Genomic DNA, 17717 nt, shown 5'->3' on the forward strand with positions numbered 1-17717 from the left:
TTGGAAGCTCTCGAGGATCTGCATTGATCTAACACAGTTTAGGAAAATCTGGGTTTTCCAAATTCCATCAGACCAAATTAAAGTATCTCCGATTCCAAGACTCAAAAACCTTTAGTTATGCCCGTAAGGATTGCGAGCTGAGTGTGAAACAATGAGATAAAATACAGATCCTAATTTTTTTTTCCTACTTTGCTTCCTGGTTTCTTGGACTAGAAAACTCAAAAAGTGAAGGTGAGAGCTGAGCTTCTGATTCTGGCAGCTGAGATTATCAGAGAAGGGGTAAGTTTCACAAAACCTTTGGCAAAAAGCAGTGCAGTTAGTTGCAACACTAAATGATTAGTGAGAGAGAGAGAGAAAAGCAGCACCTGCACTAAAGAGATGCTGCTCATGCCCGGCTGGCGACGCGGGACCGGCGTTCCCTGGGGGCTGCCCTGCTTCGGCAGAGACTTTCACCCAGGTGTCACGGAAGAGCTGAGGACTCACCAGTAAAACATGCCCTTAGGGGACCACAGACAGTAAAATTTGGGTTGGTAACTCCACCATCGGGACATGGGTAAGGCTTGTGTAAGGACAGTGCCCGTACTGGACCTTACCTGCCCAGTAAGAGACACTGGGGTTCTCAGTAGTGCTGCACCCCAGTTTCAGAGATACACGAGCTGCCTCCTGCCAGTTTCTCCTTGTGCTGGAAGGTCTCTCTTCACCATCATTCTCTGCCTGTTATTTGACCGTGTTTATCAGGGTTTTCAGACAGACGATGCTGAAGTCAAAATCTCCAGCCTGGTCCCAGAAGGGAACCCGATTCTAGGATTAACCTACAGGCTTAGAAATGAGTTATGAACCCCAGCCCACGGATGAACCCTGCTCTTTGTAAGGCTTTAGGCACAAACTTAGAGACAGGACAAGCTGTCAGCTCCCCCCTGTGTCGCAGGCTGTCAGTTTGAGGGGACATCAGCACGGATTTTTTTTATTGTTACTTATCCCTTCTCTAGCTGCGCAGATTGCTTAAGAGAATGGCACTCTGTGGAGTTTGACCCATGAGCCCTGATAGTGAAAATAATACACTTCTCACCAGAGCCACGGGAGACCGAAAGAGTAACTTCGGGCCATTAGTTTAACTTTGACTATAAATATTCCTTCTCATTCCTTGTGACACCGTTAACAGCTCCGCTGGCAAATCCCGATTCTCTGGCAATATTTAAGCTGCCTGTCAGTTGGCAGAGGCTTGGTGGTGCCCGGCGCAGGGAACAGAATGAGACCCAGCTGAGCGCAGTAAGTTCCCTTTCGCCTTCTACCTCGAGTCGGGGAGCTCCGGTTGGTGCGTGGGTTCGGGGCTGCTGCCAGGCTGCGTTTCAGCCCCGGCGAGCGGTGGTGTCTTTAGGAGGTGGATGGACCTGGGGATGCTTTAAAGAATCCCCTTGAGGAGGCATTTAGAGCGATGATACAGTCCCAACGGGTTACTCGAGACCCACGTGGGCTGTGTCTCTCCCGGGACCATTGATAAAGGACTGGCTTCAGAGGCTTCATTTCAATGCCACGGATGTTCCTTCCTCACAATCTCTGGCGAGGAAAGCGCTGCCGCCTGTGCCAGGCACCGGGGGAGACAGGGCTGTGAGCTGAATTCACAAAAGGGACAAAATTTCCACTGGGCCGTGGCAGAGTTAGGACCTGAAATCAGAGCTACAGAGTCTACTGCATTTTTCCTAATGTCCAGCCTCAGCCCCGGCTCCAGGAGCCACAAGAGGAGCTTTAACCGGGTGCCTGGATTCAGCTCCAGGAATCTCCCCTGGAGTGTATCCTGCATTTCCTTTCTTTACTGATGGGCATGGCAAATGCCTGCAGAGCTCTGCCCCACATCCAAACACAGTTCGGAGGGAAAGATGCAACGCTCTCCTGCATGTGTGGCTGAACCCTGAGTGGGACTGAACATATGTAGCCTATATGTAGCTGTACTGCCGGGGGTCCTGGGATGGGAAGTGTCTCGGGAAGGAAAGAAACAGCAATATCAGAGCTGTGAAAGAGAAAGTAGGAGGTGTTGGAGTGAGGTTAGCAACTTCCCAAGGCTGACATACCAAACCCTATTTTTATTTTCCTAGTTAGAGGTTAAGCATGCCAGTATAAACTCGGCAACAGCCAAGACAAATTGCCTCTTAAAGAGGTAAGATAGCGCTGATCTTCGGTCCTCAGTGCCCTGCATCCTTGCAAGGCAGAAGCTCTCAGGGAATTCAGTGGGATCTGGGGGCTTTCCAAGGCACAGAAAAGGCTCTGCCAAGGTGCTGCAAGACCACGGTCCCATCCTAGTGCTGCCACCCAGAACATTGTCCTTGGCTATTGTGCTGGAGGCTGTTGATGTCTCGGGATACAGCTGTGGGACTGTATCTGCCACCAGGAAACTGCTTATTTATTGCCCAACCTTTTCATAAATACACAAGCCCCACAGCCCTGCTCCAGGCAGAGCCCAAGCGGCAGGACTGGGTGTAGTGGGGACATGGGGCAGGGTTTTCCCTCCTGAATACTGCCCAGCAGGAGAAATCACCGCATCTCCATCACCACGGCACTTGTGACTCCATTCCCTCTCTGCCCCTTCACACACTGGTGCAGGACAGCAGCAAGGTGCACTTCAGACAAGTCTTCAGGCCACGGGTGAGCTCGGGGCAGGTTCCAGTGTGGCTCAACACGTCCACAAAGGGGTGAAGCCGGCGAAGGTTGTGAAACACGCGACTGAAGGACAGGGAGGCTGTTTGGGTCTGTGCCTTGCTGCGCGCCAGGGCGTTCAGAGGAAGAACTTGTTCGACCGCTTGTTGTCAGACCATCCACACCGGGAGCCCCGGGCTGGCGCAGGCCACCCTTCGCCCCACCTTTTTCAGATTTTTGGCAGGGGCGAGCTTATAAATGTTGCCCCAGCAGCGTAGGCAGGAGGATGAGGACCAGCAGACACCTGGCCCCACCGCGCCGGCAACACCGGGGCTGGACCCAGAGCTGAGCCGGCTGCGAGGAACCATCTGGGCTCAGCAGGGTAAGAGAAATAATCCCAAACCTGCTCCATGGCTGCAGTGTGGCAGTGCTTGGGGATGTCTGGTGATGGAGAGCAGCTGCTGCCGAGCCAGGGATGCCCTGCGGTGGGCTCTGCCCCTGCTCTGGCCACACCAGGGCTGCCACTCGCCTCCTGTCCTGCTCTCAAAGTGGGGTTGAGCCTGGGGAAGGAGAGGAGGAGGAAACGAGGAGGAACTGCATTAATTTAGATACCCGGCCAAGCTCCCTGCATGGACTTTCTCCTGCCCCTTCCTCCAAAGGACAGCAGCCTGGCACCACGGGGTGCTCCGGAGGGCTCCAGAGAGCCCTTCCAGGGGTCCCTCAGTGGTTCCACATCTCCTCATCAGGCATTTCTGGACAAGAAAATGAATTTTTATTCCTGTGGGAATGAGAAGGAACTGCATTAATTTAGATACCCAGACAAGCTCTCCTGCCCCTTCCTCCAAAGAGCAGCAGCCTGGCACCACGGGGCACTCCGGAGGGCTCCAGAGAGCCCTTCCAGGGGTCCCTCAGTGGTTCCACATCTCCTCATCAGGCATTTCTGGACAAGAAAATGAATTTTTATTCCTGTGGGAAGCACAAGAGTATCACCCACAGGAAATGCCTCTGTGGGCTTGTGTGCAGAAGGGAGTCCCCGCTCTGGCACCGGCTCTTCCACCGCTTGGTGCCCGTCCCACACTGTCTACTGGTGGTACCTGCTGCTCATCCCCGCTGCCCTGGCTTGCTCCAGCGTGGCAGAGGGTACATCCCCTCAGTGACACACTGCCAGTCTCCATTCCCAGTAAGGGATCAGAGAGGGCAGTGCCTGCCTGCTGGGAAGCCAGCCTTTCTCAGGAGGAGACCCAAGCACTCTCTTCACCCGGGTTCAAGCTCTCACTGTGGTGAAGGAGGGAAAATGCCACCACTGCTGCAGCAGTTGACGTGTCTTCACATCCCAGCTGCTCATCACGGGCACGTTTCTGGCAGCAGCTTCTCACCAAGGCCAGTCCTGCAGTGCTGCTGCCCTGGGACTTGTGGGCTGTCATCACCAGCTGTGCCACATCCCGGTCCTTTCCCCCAGCTATTTCAGCTCTTTTACACCTCCTCTCTAACGTGCCCATTTCTCCACCAGTTAGAAAATTATCCCCTGCAAAGGAAATCCAACCAACCCAACTCTGGCCTGCCTGCTGCCCAGCATCTTCACATCACAGAAAGGGACTCAAGGATGAAGGCAAACGGCAGAGACAAGAGCCTTCTCCACAGCTCTGGCACGAGCAGCACGGCAGCCAGAACCACCGAGCCAATAACCCCTGAATTATTCAACAATCAACACCTTCATGGCGCTGCCACATCCTCTCCTAACCATGCAACCCATTTTTTGACAGATATATGCATCACGATAAAGCAGCACTCCGCCTGCATAAGGAACCATGGAGACCACCAGCAGCACTCCATCCTCGGTCACCCCCTCGTGGGATGTGTTTCCCCAGAAGACACTGGAGTCCATAGACATTGCTGTTCTCGTGCTGTACTTTATATTTGTCCTCGCAGTCGGGCTGTGGGTAAGCAGATACCATTAAAAACTTTCATATGTGCCCTGTTATACTGAAAAATATGGCTGTTTGGGCCTCTCAAATTATTTTACTTTGGTTCAAATCTGGCCACACTTCACTGGATTCAACTGATCAAGTGGAAAGAGAGTTTACAGGTCCTTTTCCTCACTTCAGCCCAGGGAAGTGTCCTCACTGCTCCAAAGGAGAGCTGTTCAGCTCTAGTGCTTGCCAAGGTTTTGAGAACCCTTGTAAGGAAGAGGTCGTCTAAGTACAAAGTATTGCTAATAATAATGTTTTGTTCATCCAGGAAGGAATTGCTGTCCAATAAATCACCTGTGCTTGCATGCAGTGGTCTCGACAGCAGATTCCGTAAATTAAAAATACTGTTTATATATAATTAATGCAGAAGGACATCCTCCTGGCACAGCTTCTGTAATAGGAAAAGCACAATCTGGCTGTTGTAAGGCAGAGATTAATAGTTGCTCCCTGTTAATGTGGTGCACAACTCTCAAGGTGTTGCATGAAACTATCTGAAATCTCTGAAGAACAGAAGTCAATGAGTAATACGTGCAATGCCAAGCATTTCTCCTGGCTGTGCCTAATAATTAGGGAAGTCTGCAGTTCTTGTCCAAAGGTGCTGGTCTTCCTTGTGGATCTGCAGTGATTTAGTTTACTTATCACAGAAAACATTTAATCAGGATGCTGAGATGATAGAAAACCTTGCACAGAGCTCAGAGCATTGGCTGGTCCTCTCTCCCGCGTCTGCTGCTCTCTTGTCCCCCAGGATTTCCCAGCAGCAACTGCAGCTCCTTCAAGAAACCCTTCGCTTTCATCTGATGACAGTAGAGAGTCTCCCGCTGGGGAAATGGCTTGGTGATGCTCTGAGCAGCAACTGAAATGATTGCTAAAACCTGTGTTCTGCTTTTCTGCTTTCCCAGTCCATGTGGAAGACACAGCGCAGCACTGTAAAAGGCTATTTTCTAGCTGGAGGACAGATGGTTTGGTGGCCTGTAAGTATCTTTTATCCTTACACTGCCTGTGCCCCTAGGCTACAGCAAGACTGAAAAGCACTTCCGTCCAAGCAGAACTTACTTCTCTAAACATACACATAAAAAAATTACTTCCATGTTTTGAAAAGACCCAGTTACAATACTGGTGCTTTTTTCCCCATATTTGAGCCTGGGGAAGTGGAGCTGCTGCAGGTCACTTGCCACCAGCCCTGTGCCCCTGCGAGAGGCAGCCCGGGAGCTTGCAAAGCCTGTCCAGCTCTGCAGGCTCTGATCTGGAGATCTCCAGCAGTAACTGGGTGGTCCCCATCCCAGACGCAGTTTTATGTTAAGCCAGTCTGCTCAGTGGGGTGTTTCATTTGGGCTGGTGTGGTGAGTCAGTATGTACTGGTGTGTACTAACACAAGAACCTGACGACCTTACATTTCTACTTGTTACCTCTACCATCAGCCCTGCTCCCCCCAAGGGACAGGACACTGTTTCGGAAGCAGGATGATCCTAAACATGCCCAAAAATGAGTGATAGGCATCAAATGATGAAGGAAGCTGGAGAAAGGTGCCAGAGCCACTGAACATGTAGGCAAAAGAAGAAGATGGCAGAGGCTGACAAGGATTTCCTGTCCTCCATAGTCATGAGTGGGGCAACAGCCTCGCTGTGTCCTCATCAGGCTGAGAACAGCACCTTGTGCCAGGGCCAGATCCAATCTCCTGTCTTCCTCCAGGTGGGTGCATCCCTGTTTGCCAGCAATGTTGGAAGTGGCCACTTCATCGGCCTGGCTGGATCGGGAGCTGCCTCGGGAATCGCCGCAACAGCCTACGAGTGGAACGTGAGTGTGGCACAGTGCTTCTGTGCCTGTCCCCGTGTCAGAGGGCAACTCCAACACCCCCGAGTCACCACGCGAGGGTAGAGGTCTGGCAGAGCCACAGACTCAGATTCCTGCTGCATGAGCTAGAAGTCACCACCAGCTGCTGGGGGTTGGAGGCCCCTGAGGGATAACCCAGTCCCCGTGTCCCCATTGATCTACCTGATCGCAGCCTTGACCAGCATGGCTGATACTCCTCTCCATTTGCTTTGCAGGGGATGTTCTGTGTGTTGGTGCTGGCCTGGCTCTTCCTTCCAATTTACATAGCAGCAGGAGTAAGTAGATGGGATGTTGTGTCTGTCAGTAATTTGCTGGGATTTAAACCACCTGGTTGGCTCCTGGGCTTAACCATCTCCAGCTGCACTGCTGGGCATTGGACACAGTGCACCCAGCTGCTCTGGTGGCCTGGGATAACGGGGACAAGAGCCTGGGAATGGCACTGAGGGTTTGGGTGTTTGGGGGTCAAACTGCTCTTCTGCCCCTGGCAATGGAGTAGGGTTGTTCCATCTCCTAAAGAGATGGACAGAGGCTCTTGTGTCACAGTTTATAGTGAGCCTTACGTCAGACATTATAGCCAAATCAGTGCTCGCTAAGCTGTTGTGGTGGCCTCAGGAGGCAGCTGAGAACCAAATACCAGCAGAGTGTGACTGGCAGGGCTGTTCTGGTCCTCTCCCAGTGCCAGCCACCCACCAGCTCCATGGGTGAGCCCTCTGCAACTGGCAGGAGCGACTGCATACCTCCTTCTCTGACGGAACGTCTCTTGCATAGGTAACCACCATGCCCGAGTACTTGCAAAGACGTTTTGGAGGCAAAAGAATCCAGATGTTCCTGGCGATTCTCTACTTGTTCATCTATATCTTCACCAAAATATCAGTAAGTAGAAAAAAAACCATGGAAACAAACTGAATCAAATTCAGTTTGGAAACGTGCTGATCAGCGAGGCTGAGAAATGCGGCTGCTAGCCCTTCCCTCTACACCCAGAAAAGGGTGTATTATCAAAGCATCTGAGGAAGATAGACTATAGTTGTTTTGAGAATCTACATAAAAAGAATAACTTCTTTTTTTTTCCCCATGAAGGATCTGAACACTTGCTGCAGTAGGAGGGCAAGCCAGGTGTCAATGTCCTGAGCAATAGCCCATTGAAAAGTTGAGTTGTGAGTGGGGATGCATTTGTTGTTAGATTTTGTGTATCTGGCAGCTTCCCCAGTTTCTTCTCTTTGCATATTTGTTGCCTGCGCAAGCACCAACCGCTGTTATGAGCAGGATGAATAAGAACGTAGGAGTTGGTATGTGTTTAGGTGAAAGGAGTTTAGTGATTTATTGCACCTGTTTGATGTAGTGCCTTGAATAAATAACTGAATCAACCCTTGTGCAACACCTCACTAGCTGTTTATTAACCGTGCAGCAGTGCGTGAATCTGTGAAATCAGTCAAGTCCCTGCTGGTGTTTTTCCTGTACGTACAGGGCCAAAGTGGGACGCGCTGTCTGACACACGCCTGCCTGGGTCCCCTCCAAAATGGATGCTAGTCAGGGGGTTCAGGTGGCACTGAGGGGCTAGGCTCAGATTGTCCTCTAGAAAAAAACTAACCATTTGATGCAAATGTCTGATAATACAATTCCTGAGAGAGAACGGATCGTTTGAATGCTTCTATATCTGTCATTTGCCTGTCCTAAAGCTCTCCTAAAATGCAGTATTTTCACGTAGCTGCAGAGCAAGTTGGTCGGGGCTGTGTCCCAGCCCCAAGGCCACGCTTTCTTATTATCTTGCTGTCACCATGTCAGCAGGGAGGAATTCACATTATGGCAAATGGGTGCCGGGGCTGGCAGCAGATCACGAGGGAGGTTTGTACCACGGGTGCGCCGGTCCCCTGGCCAGGAGAGCTCTCCCCATCCAGCTTGCCTCTGCTCTGGGAAAGAGATAACCTCACCCCACCCAAATGCCTTTTTCCTGGAGTGCTGTGCGTGCTACCCCTGTCTCAGCTCCACCATCACCCTCCCTGTCCACCCATGACCAGTGGTAATAAACTCTAAATGCTGAACCAAGGCTGGTCCTGATGCACAGGAGGCAGGAGCTGGGGCTTCAGAGGGATGTGCCATGGGGAGAAGATGCTGTGGGGAGCTGGGGAGTCACACGCAGTTACAAACCAGGCTGGTCCCACTAAAGGAGACAGCTTGGTTAACTAAATGTTCGTGCTCCCTCTCACTACAATCCTCAGTAATATCATTGCAACTGTGATAACTGTCTTTTTCTCTAGGTCGACATGTATGCTGGGGCCCTCTTCATCCAGCAAGCCTTACACTGGGACCTCTATATCGCCGTGGTAGGCTTGCTGGCCATCACAGCCATTTACACTGTGGCGGGTACGTGGCTGAGCTTCAGATCATACCCCATTTCCACCCTCCTTAGTGAGCCAAGGGTGTTGGTGCAACGCACTGTGCATCCTTGTGCACGTCAGAGGAGTCCTTCGACTCCCATACAATCTGGTTTTGCCATCAGTATGGATAATAGGGGGGGGGGAAGCAATTGACAACTTGCCTGTTATAAAAAAAATACCAGGTAAGAGTAAATAAATACCCCTAATAAGGCCCTACCAGATAAGGACGCGTGTCAGTTCTGCTTTAAGGAGAAACTCTGCTCCAGGCATCTGCAGAATACATTTTTCCCCTGGGCTTTTTGGAGGTATGAGTGGATTTACATAACAATGAGCCGTGTAATGCGGAAACATTGTCAGTCTTGGGTGCCCTTTCGGGGTTTATGAGTGGCCAAATGGATAAAAGCCATGCACGGAGTAAGCAGAAAATCCCAAACAAATAAAGGTTGCTCCTTTCCCAGTGTTCATGCCGAGTGATGTTGCTCATAAAGATCCCCCCCTCCTTTTTTTTTTTTTTTTTTTTTTCCTCTTCTCCTCCTTATTCAGCTTGGGCTTTGTTTTGGAGCTTTTCCATGTATTTCCCGTAGAAGTACTTATACTGGACTTTGGCTTTTTAGGGACAAAATGGTGACTCATTATGATCCAAAACATGAGAAATTTCAGCCAAAGAGTCATGCACAGGATTTGGCCGAGCTGCCCCCCCAGCACAGCCAGACACGGGGCTCCGCTTACGCTGCCTGTCAAAAATCTCTGCAAAGTGTGAGATGCTACCACACAACAGACCCAGTTTCCCCCAGTTTGCTGATTCTCTGCTCTCTTAGGTGGCCTGGCAGCTGTGATCTACACAGACGCTCTGCAAACTTTCATCATGCTGATCGGGGCTGTGACTCTCATGGTCTTCAGTGAGTGTTTCCCTGGGGTTTTATTACTAAAACTATGATAGAAGCTTTACCAAGTGCTACAAACAAGCTGGATCATCACAACTGATTACTCAATTGATGTTCTGGGAACTGCTTTCTATATATTCTCCTGTTGGAATACACCCTCATATAAATCATCTTACAGTCGTTCTTTATGTAGTAAAAAAAATTATCAGTACTCCCTGAAAAATCTCTAAAGAAATATGTTCTGAAGCAGCATTACAGGTGAACAAGCACCTTCTCTAGCCAGCAGCTTTAGTGTTATGCTGTTCCCCACCCCAATGTAAGAGTCAATAGCTTCTGATCTTTAAAAGAATACTTGTGGAGGATTACCCATAGCAAACCAGAGACTGAAAATCAGAGTTCTATCCTGGGAAGACTGATAACTGCTTCTCATGACCTATTTTAGGCTTTGTTGAAGTTGGCGGTCTTGAGGGTTTGCAGGCAAAATACTTTGATGCCATTCCCAGCACGCGCAAGGAAAACAGTACCTGTGGCTTGCCAAGAGAAGATGCTTTTCACATTTTCCGAGACCCTATTAACTCCGACCTTCCCTGGCCAGGAGTTTTGGTGGGAATGACCATCCCCTCCCTGTGGTACTGGTGTACAGATCAGGTGGGTTACTGCTTATTTCTCTGCTTAGTTTCAAGAACATGTTACAGGTTGTTTGAATCTGATCATAAACCTAGGGCCTGCAAGGTAGCCTGGACTGGTTTACTATTTCTTATGGGAGTTTAGTAAAATCTGATGGTTCTAGTCCTAAAGATGAAAAATTTGATAGGCACAGCTAAACTTTGGTGATCATTTCAATGTAAAAAGGTGTTAAGAACGTATTTGTGAGTTAATCCCAGTCTATAAAGATGATTATTATTTTTTTTAACTTAAGCCTTTTACTTCTTGTGAACCACCTGTGAATTCAGCTTTCCAGGGCTCTGAATCCCACCCCTCCTAGTGACAAAATCAGAGCAAGATTGGAGCCCTATGCAACCTCCTGAGGTTCCTGTAGTACTCCTCTGTCTAACATATTTTGCTCACGTCACACTCTGTCCTGCTTTGACAGGAGGGCTGCGGGCCTGGCCAGGCTTAGCCATCAGCTCAGGGAAGTCCCCCAAAAAAGAAGAAAAGAAAATTCTAAGCCTGAGTACGATTAGTTAAGGGACAGATTATGCAGCATGGCATACTGCAGAAGCAAGGCTCAGAGCTCATGACACAAGCAGTACCTTTCAGGTCTATGTTTCTGGAACGTACTCAGGATCTGAAGCAAGAATTATAAAGCTACAGTCAAGCTCTGTGTTCACCCTTCTAAGTTTTCAATAGTTTAGAGGAGGATAAAGTATACACATGAACAAAATTGGTGTCATGTCACCTACAGCTACCTCCTCTCTGCTGAGAGCAGACCAAACAGATTTCTTAATTTCTAGGTCATCGTTCAGAGGTCCCTTGCTGCTAAAAGCCTCTCTCATGCCAAAGGAGGCTCTTTGATGACCTCCTACTTGAAAATTTTGCCCCTCTTTATGATGGTAATGCCAGGCATGATCAGCCGGATTCTCTTCCCAGGTAAGTGCTGAGTGAGAGAGCTGTTCCCTCTGTCGCTACTGGTTGTGCCTGCTCTACAGAGCTGGAACAGCCTGTACCAGTAAGTTAAAAGGTTGAAATGCATCAAATGCCCAAAGTATGAAGAAACTTGCTTCCAGTTACAAGTGGAAGAATGCTCATCCTCCTACAGCAGACCCCAGACATATATTGCACAACATGCTACAGCAGTTGGCTGTTACCTGTTCTCACAACAATTGTGCTGCTCTTTCTGAGCTTCCTACCCGCAGCTGCTCCATGATTTGATCAGGCTCTGAGTCCTCTCCTGCACCCAACACGTTACTCCTCCTGCAGTTTAAATCTGAGGCACCTGGAGAAACCCTAATGTACCACCTGGAATGTGGTAAACTGCTCACCAGGTGGGAACGTGTGGATGTGCCTGTCCCTCAGGAGCTGTGCTTTAGTCCTCAAGTGAGCAACATTCCTAGAAAAGAATTAGACACGTAGGGCAGGTCAGCTACCTATACAAAAAAATAAAAGGAAAAAAAAGAAAAACAGGGAAGCTCAGTGCTGCCCGTACCTCGCTGTGTTGGGATACTCCTCTGTCATTTGCTGAAAACTTTCCAAGCTTTCCAATATTTCACTTAGGAAGCAGTTTACAACATTCAGTAGACTAACTCGGTTAGATATATTGGATTATTGTGGCTATGGAATACTGCTTCTCACTCCCTCTTGCTTATTTTAGATCTGGTGGCTTGTGCAGATGCGGAAATTTGCCGAAAAATTTGTGGCAACCCGTCTGGCTGTTCTGATATTGCTTATCCTAAGCTGGTCATAGAACTTCTGCCCGTAGGTAAGGAGCTTGGTAGTGGTGCTGGCACTGATGGGTACGGTACACACCAGCCGAAAGACACCTGTGAGAGAAGTTCAGAGAAGAACATACCCTGCAACTTGGGCTTGGTGAGACAGTGGCAAGGAACAGAATGCAACAGGAGAGATGGGTGATGATCCAGTATCCAGAGGTCTAATTCAGTCAAATTTGGATAAGAGATAAAGCGCAGATGCTTAACAATGAGAATCAACTGTTAATACTTCCCTATCACTGCCATTTTAAAACTGGGGCTAAAAACATTTTTAAAAGTCTGTTCTAGTCCAAAGAATAATTCAAGGACATCCTACAGTGGGATTACTGGGTATTGCTCAGGGCAGCTGTACTTCTTTTCCCAGGACTCAGGGGCCTGATGATGTCAGTGATGATAGCTGCTCTCATGTCCTCCCTGACTTCCATCTTTAATAGTGCCAGCACCATTTTCACCATGGACCTCTGGAAACACTTCCGTCCTCGTTGCTCTGAGTGGGAACTCATGATCGTTGGCAGGTAAGGAAAAATAGGACATGTATATTATAGCAGAGCCTGAGCACTAGAGACACATCTCAGCATACCCTGCTGCCCCTGAACAGATGTAGTGTCTTCATGTTGCAGAGGTTTGCTGCAGGACTAGAGTGGGAGCCTTATGGTTAAGAGGGATCTCAGTAGGAGTCTTGCACTCTGAGCAACTGGAAAAAGAATGGTCTGAGTTAATAGTAATGGCATCTTTTCTTGCACAGGGTCTTTGTGTTGCTGCTCACTGTGGTCTCCATCCTGTGGATCCCACTGGTCCAGGCTGGCCAGGGAGGGCAGCTCTTTATTTACATCCAGTCGATCAGCTCCTACCTGCAGCCCCCCGTGGCAATGGTGTTCATACTGGGTTGCTTCTGGAAAAGAACAAATGAAAAGGTAACAGCTGGCCTCACGAGAGTCCTGCAGTTCAGACCACCAGCCTCTTGTAGTGTTTGGGAGAATGAATGCACCCAGACCCCTGCAAAACCCGAGCAACCATTGCCCACACAGGAGGGAACAATTCCCGCTGTTTTTCAAAGACTCCACTGGCATTTCAGAAGGAGTGAGATGGCTGCATCACTCTGTTGCAGGGTGTCCTTCCCAAATCCTGAATCCTGTTAGGGGCTTATTAGCCATCATCTTGTTTATTACATGGACTTGTATTATCTGCATTGGGGCGGGGGGAGGCTACAGGAGGCATAATGAGCCCAGAGAGTGAAGGAACCAGACCAACTGCCATCAGGAGTCCTAAACTCCAGTTTCTCCACAAAGTCTGGTGCTGGGTAAAGGGTAAAGTCTTCCCAAACCGGCCTTTGGTTATGCCGAGTGCAGTTCTTGGCTCCCGAGGATAAAGGCAACCATTGGGATAAAAATATCACTCTTCAAAGTATTCTGGCATAAGACATTATCCTTCCCTTCCACACCAAAATTAATGAACCACTTGACCCCACAGAGGAGAGGCACCAGGCTACTGTAACAGCACCTGTAGACCTTGACAGCAAGAGCAGAAAAGGGAGGGAAAAATAGCTCACCAAAAAAAAAACCAGCAAGGAGAAAGCCTAGCCAGCTTGTAGCCTGGGAATGTGGCCCTGGGTGGATGTTTGCTTCTTGCTCCAATAAAGAATATTCCTTCCTGTCCCAGGGTGCGTTCTGGGGCCTGGTGATCGGGCTGCTGCTGGGCGTCATTCGGCTGGTGCTGGACTTCATCTACCCAGAGCCCCAGTGCGGCGAGACCGACCTCCGCCCAGGCGTGGTGAAGTACATGCACTACCTCTACTTCTCCATGGTCCTGGCCGCCATCTCCACGCTCACCGTGCTGGTCGTCAGCCTGCTCACAGAACCCCCCTCGGAAGAAATGGTGCGTCACCCCTTCAGATTTCTTTCCTTACTTGTAAATGGTTTCCAGGATGCCCCACTCTACATCCATGGGAATAACGTGGGGATCAATAATCTGGAAATGGAAGTTTCCATTCTTTCTTTATTTATGATCACACTTGCGATACCCTGTAACAGTAGTCCCTCCTCTGCTCCAGCGCCCTGCTGCCATTTAAGATTTTGGTCCCATAAATCCACAGTCCCACCCTGGAAACTGGTCAACAGTAGATGCTACAAAGAGTTGTTCTTAAATTCAAACGTGTGTGTTTAATCCATGACAAATTAGCTTTTTCCCTCTATTTTTCCAAGAAATTCCAGCTTCTGGGTCATCTTTATCAACTCTCTTACTAATTTAGTGAGGAACCATTTTTACTCGCAGAAAAGAAAAATCAAGGGCAGAGAGCACACTTCCTCTGGAACAGGTTTGTGCCAGTTTGACTATTTTCAATAGATATGCTGAGGCTACAGAAAAACGTTAATAGCAGAAAGAAGGGCCAGAAGGGACCTTCAGAAATCATACAGCCAACGCATCCTCGCGCTTCAAGACAGGACTAACCTGATGTATTTCTGAAAGACCTGATGAACTTACTCTTAAAAGCCTCCAGAGAGGGAGAATGCCTAGGGAGGTGTGTGATCAGTTTGAGAGCTCACCTGACCTACCAGTAGCAGTTTTTCCTCATCTCCAATCTGAATCCTTCCAGCTTCATGTTGTGCTCATCCCTTTCTGTCCGCCCTATCGTTGATGCTGAGAACATTCCTCTTTAATGAGTCTTTTACATATTTGAAGAAATTTTATCATATTTCCCACCTGTCTTCTCTCCACAATTCCAGTTCTTTGAATCATTCCTCCCTGGCCACAGTTTCCATTCTTTTGCTCCCTTCACTGACCCGCTCTCAGTCTGCATCCAGTGCTGGTCCTGTGCAGAAATGCCTCCTCCTCAGTAACAGAGAGCGAAGAATGCCATCTGTACCAACAGCTATCGCGTTCCAGACGAAACCAGACCCAACGTGCCGGTGGTAGCCATCGCTTCTGTAGTCACCAGCTGAGCCCTGGGCTGTTCACCTGCTCCAACAGAGCAGGAGAACAGATTTCAGCCCTTCTAAGTATTCTCTCTGCAGGCTGCTCTACTGCTAAGGTAGTCCTTTAAACAATCATGAAAGCAGTTTTCTTTAACACCGCTCTTCATGCCATCAGATAAGTCGGCTTACCTGGTTCACACGTGGGGATCCACCAGTCAAGAAAGACCTAGCAGTCAGCCCTTCCCCTGATGCTGCAAAAGGAGTGTGTGAAGCTGAGCGTCCAGCTCTCCAGATTGATATAAGCATTGCTTCTGAAAATAGTTCAAATGATAATAAATGTAAGTGCTGCAACATCGTATTCAGTAATACCTACACCTAACAACCCTAGGCATTATGTAGAGCCTTTGAAGACAAGAAACGTTAAAACTACTTCCTCTGGATTTCTGTAACTTCAGGGCATGCTAAAAGGTTTTTACCTGGCAGTGTTACCTAAGCAGAAGTTTAGTTTCTTTTCCATCTCTTGATGGCATTAGATATGCTTGAAATCAAGAAGGAGCTGGATGGGATACAGAAAGCCATGCCCATTATCCTGCACTAGCGACTGGTGCTGCTTGCACCTGCTGCAAGGAGAACTGGTTGGAAAAGGGGAGGGTGGAGGAAAAGCACAATTATTTTCATGAAATTCCATTTCTGTTTTTCAGTGATGTTTTCTGATCGACTCTAGCAGCAGGGAGAACCCAGAGCCCTGGGCGGAGTTCTTGACAGATCAGTGAAGGAGGATTTACATTTTTTAAAACTTGTACTTGTCGGTATTAGGTACAAACACACATAGCAACTCATTCTGCATTTTCCAGCGATGATTATCATCACTTGTTTTTGCCAGGCTTGGGACACTGTTTATGTAACTGTGCAGCTTTTGCTATGTATTCCTTTGATCTATAAAAAGCTGTTGAAAACCTCAGTAAGTTAATGAATTATGGTGCAGATCTCCCAGCTGCTGGGAAGTCTCACGTTCGTTGTGCATGAGCTCTGTCTTCCCAGCAGTTAGTCATGTATGCCCTAACCCACACCCGAGCTGGGAAAATTCAATTTACACGTGTGTGGCATGGAGTAACCCTAAATGGACTAGAGCATGCTCTTGCAAGAGGAAGCTGATGGGCACCGAGCAGCTACAGCTGAGCTTTTAGGTTTGGTCTACTGTCACTCCTTATTAAATGTTGGGAACAGCAGAACTTGAGCTCAGACCTCCAGGGAGGAATTAAATTGATACTAGAGTCCCCAACAGATGCTAATTGAAGGGATTCCTTAACCTCAGTGTAGCTAGTGTATTCATTTAAAGAATGCTGGTGCATTTTTGCATCAAAACCCTTTGTCCAGGACCACACTGATACATTCCTGGGATGTGTTTTGTTGGTGGGATTCATACCTCACTATCGACTGTCTTCTTAGGTACAACTAAAGCCAAAGGGAACTCGAAGGTGGTGACCGTGCTCCTGTGGCTCTGCGGGATGGAGCGCAAACAGGAAAACGCCGAGAACGTGGCGCCGACTAAACCCGAGCCGCTTCCCATGGCTTCCCTGGAGGAGAAACCGCTGATCAAACACGTCCTGAACATCAACTTGCTATTATGTATATGTGCCGGGCTCTTCCTCTGGGCCTACTTCGCGTAGCAGCCGGCTATTTGATTCCAGAAGACATCGACTAATTTTTAATTGGTGTAAATAATAATAACTAGCAGAGGGTTAATGTAATTCATAATGCTTTCTAAATTTTATTTCTTTATTTAAGAAGGCAGACCCCTCCTCTCTAATCCTTTCCTTATTTCTAATGGGGGCCTGGCGGTGCAAGGTGCTGAGCGCCAGGCACCATGTCCGTCAGACCCCAACACGGGGTGCGAGGAGAGCTAAGGAAGGCAGTTAGGCAGAAGAGGTTTGTTTGGTTATTTTAAATATTTAATTATGCTCTTTGGGGTCAGAGCACTGCCTGGAATTCAGGAAGTCTAGATTTTCTTCCTATTTATGCCTCTGTAACCAGCTTCAAGCACTTGTTTCCCTTTCCCATCGGCTCCTCTACCCCGGAGGGCTGAGTGCCCCAAGGGAGGAGAGCCCACCCCTGTGCCTGGGCTCTGTGGGTCTGGCTTCCTCCATCAGCACAGCGGCTCAGAACCCCCCGTGCAATTAGCACTGACATTTCTGCGAGTTTGTGCTGAATTCATGTAGCTCTGGCAGCCTCCCAGCGCTACAGCCTGCGTTACAGCCTGCCCTGGTGGGGCTGACACTGACCAACACCAACACCCAGACTGGAAAACTGCCTCAAAAACATCACCAGGGACACCTGAAGGAGCTAACCCAGCCCAGATCCACCACGTGTTGGCAGCACAAAGCCCGGTGGCAACACAAGGCCTGGTGGCACCCCCTCAAGCCTCCCGGGGCCATTCTACCAGCGCTTCCATGGCACGAAGACCCTCGGCCGGGACCAAGGACCACCACCAGCCACCCCCAGGGCAGGGTTGGCGGTGTGATTCAGCCTGTCCCCGTCACCGGGGCTTTTGTGTAACTAAAGATAAAGCTTTATTAAAGAGCGAGAGCTGATCCCTGCCTGCCTGGAGTGTGTGGGGATGGGCGACGGGGGGGGGTGTGTGGTTTGCCCGAGGCCTCGGGCCCAGCGCGGCCCCTCGCGGCCTCCA

The 17717-nt window shown here is 49.2% G+C and overlaps 1 protein-coding gene across 4 annotated transcripts; it reads left to right on the top strand.

The window, feature by feature from the left end:
• The first annotated feature begins 1041 nt into the window (after positions 1-1041).
• SLC5A11 (solute carrier family 5 (sodium/inositol cotransporter), member 11) lies at positions 1042-17622 on the top strand. Of its 4 annotated transcripts, none has more exons than XM_014936346.1 (16): positions 1042-1269; positions 4395-4571; positions 5501-5572; positions 6291-6395; positions 6647-6706; positions 7200-7304; positions 8687-8792; positions 9625-9705; positions 10133-10338; positions 11145-11280; positions 12002-12109; positions 12484-12634; positions 12865-13033; positions 13779-13994; positions 15207-15369; positions 16481-17622. In XM_014936346.1, the coding sequence occupies exons 2-16, from the start codon at positions 4440-4442 to the stop codon at positions 16699-16701; spliced, it is 2031 nt and encodes a 676-aa protein (XP_014791832.1). In that variant the 5' UTR covers positions 1042-1269; positions 4395-4439; the 3' UTR covers positions 16702-17622. The 4 variants fall into 4 exon arrangements, with proteins under 4 accessions (XP_014791832.1, XP_014791831.1, XP_014791833.1 ...); XM_014936345.1 differs by lacking the exon at positions 1042-1269 and adding an exon at positions 2892-3013; XM_014936347.1 differs by lacking the exon at positions 1042-1269 and adding an exon at positions 2892-3013 and having other exon boundaries at positions 15733-16623.
• Positions 17623-17717: the final 95 nt, after the last annotated feature.

Source organism: Calidris pugnax, unplaced genomic scaffold (genome assembly GCF_001431845.1).
Source record: "Calidris pugnax isolate Ruff unplaced genomic scaffold, ASM143184v1 scaffold17, whole genome shotgun sequence".
Lineage (NCBI taxonomy): Eukaryota > Metazoa > Chordata > Aves > Charadriiformes > Scolopacidae > Calidris > Calidris pugnax.

Coding starts and splice junctions, on each gene's coding strand:
- SLC5A11 (XM_014936346.1), top strand. CDS start 4,440: ATGGAGACCACCAGCAGCACTCCATCCTCGGTCACCCCCTCGTGGGAT. Junction 11,281..12,001: donor CAGCCGGATTCTCTTCCCAG/GTAAGTGCTGAG, acceptor TGCTTATTTTAG/ATCTGGTGGCTTGTGCAGAT. Junction 12,110..12,483: donor CATAGAACTTCTGCCCGTAG/GTAAGGAGCTTG, acceptor TTCTTTTCCCAG/GACTCAGGGGCCTGATGATG.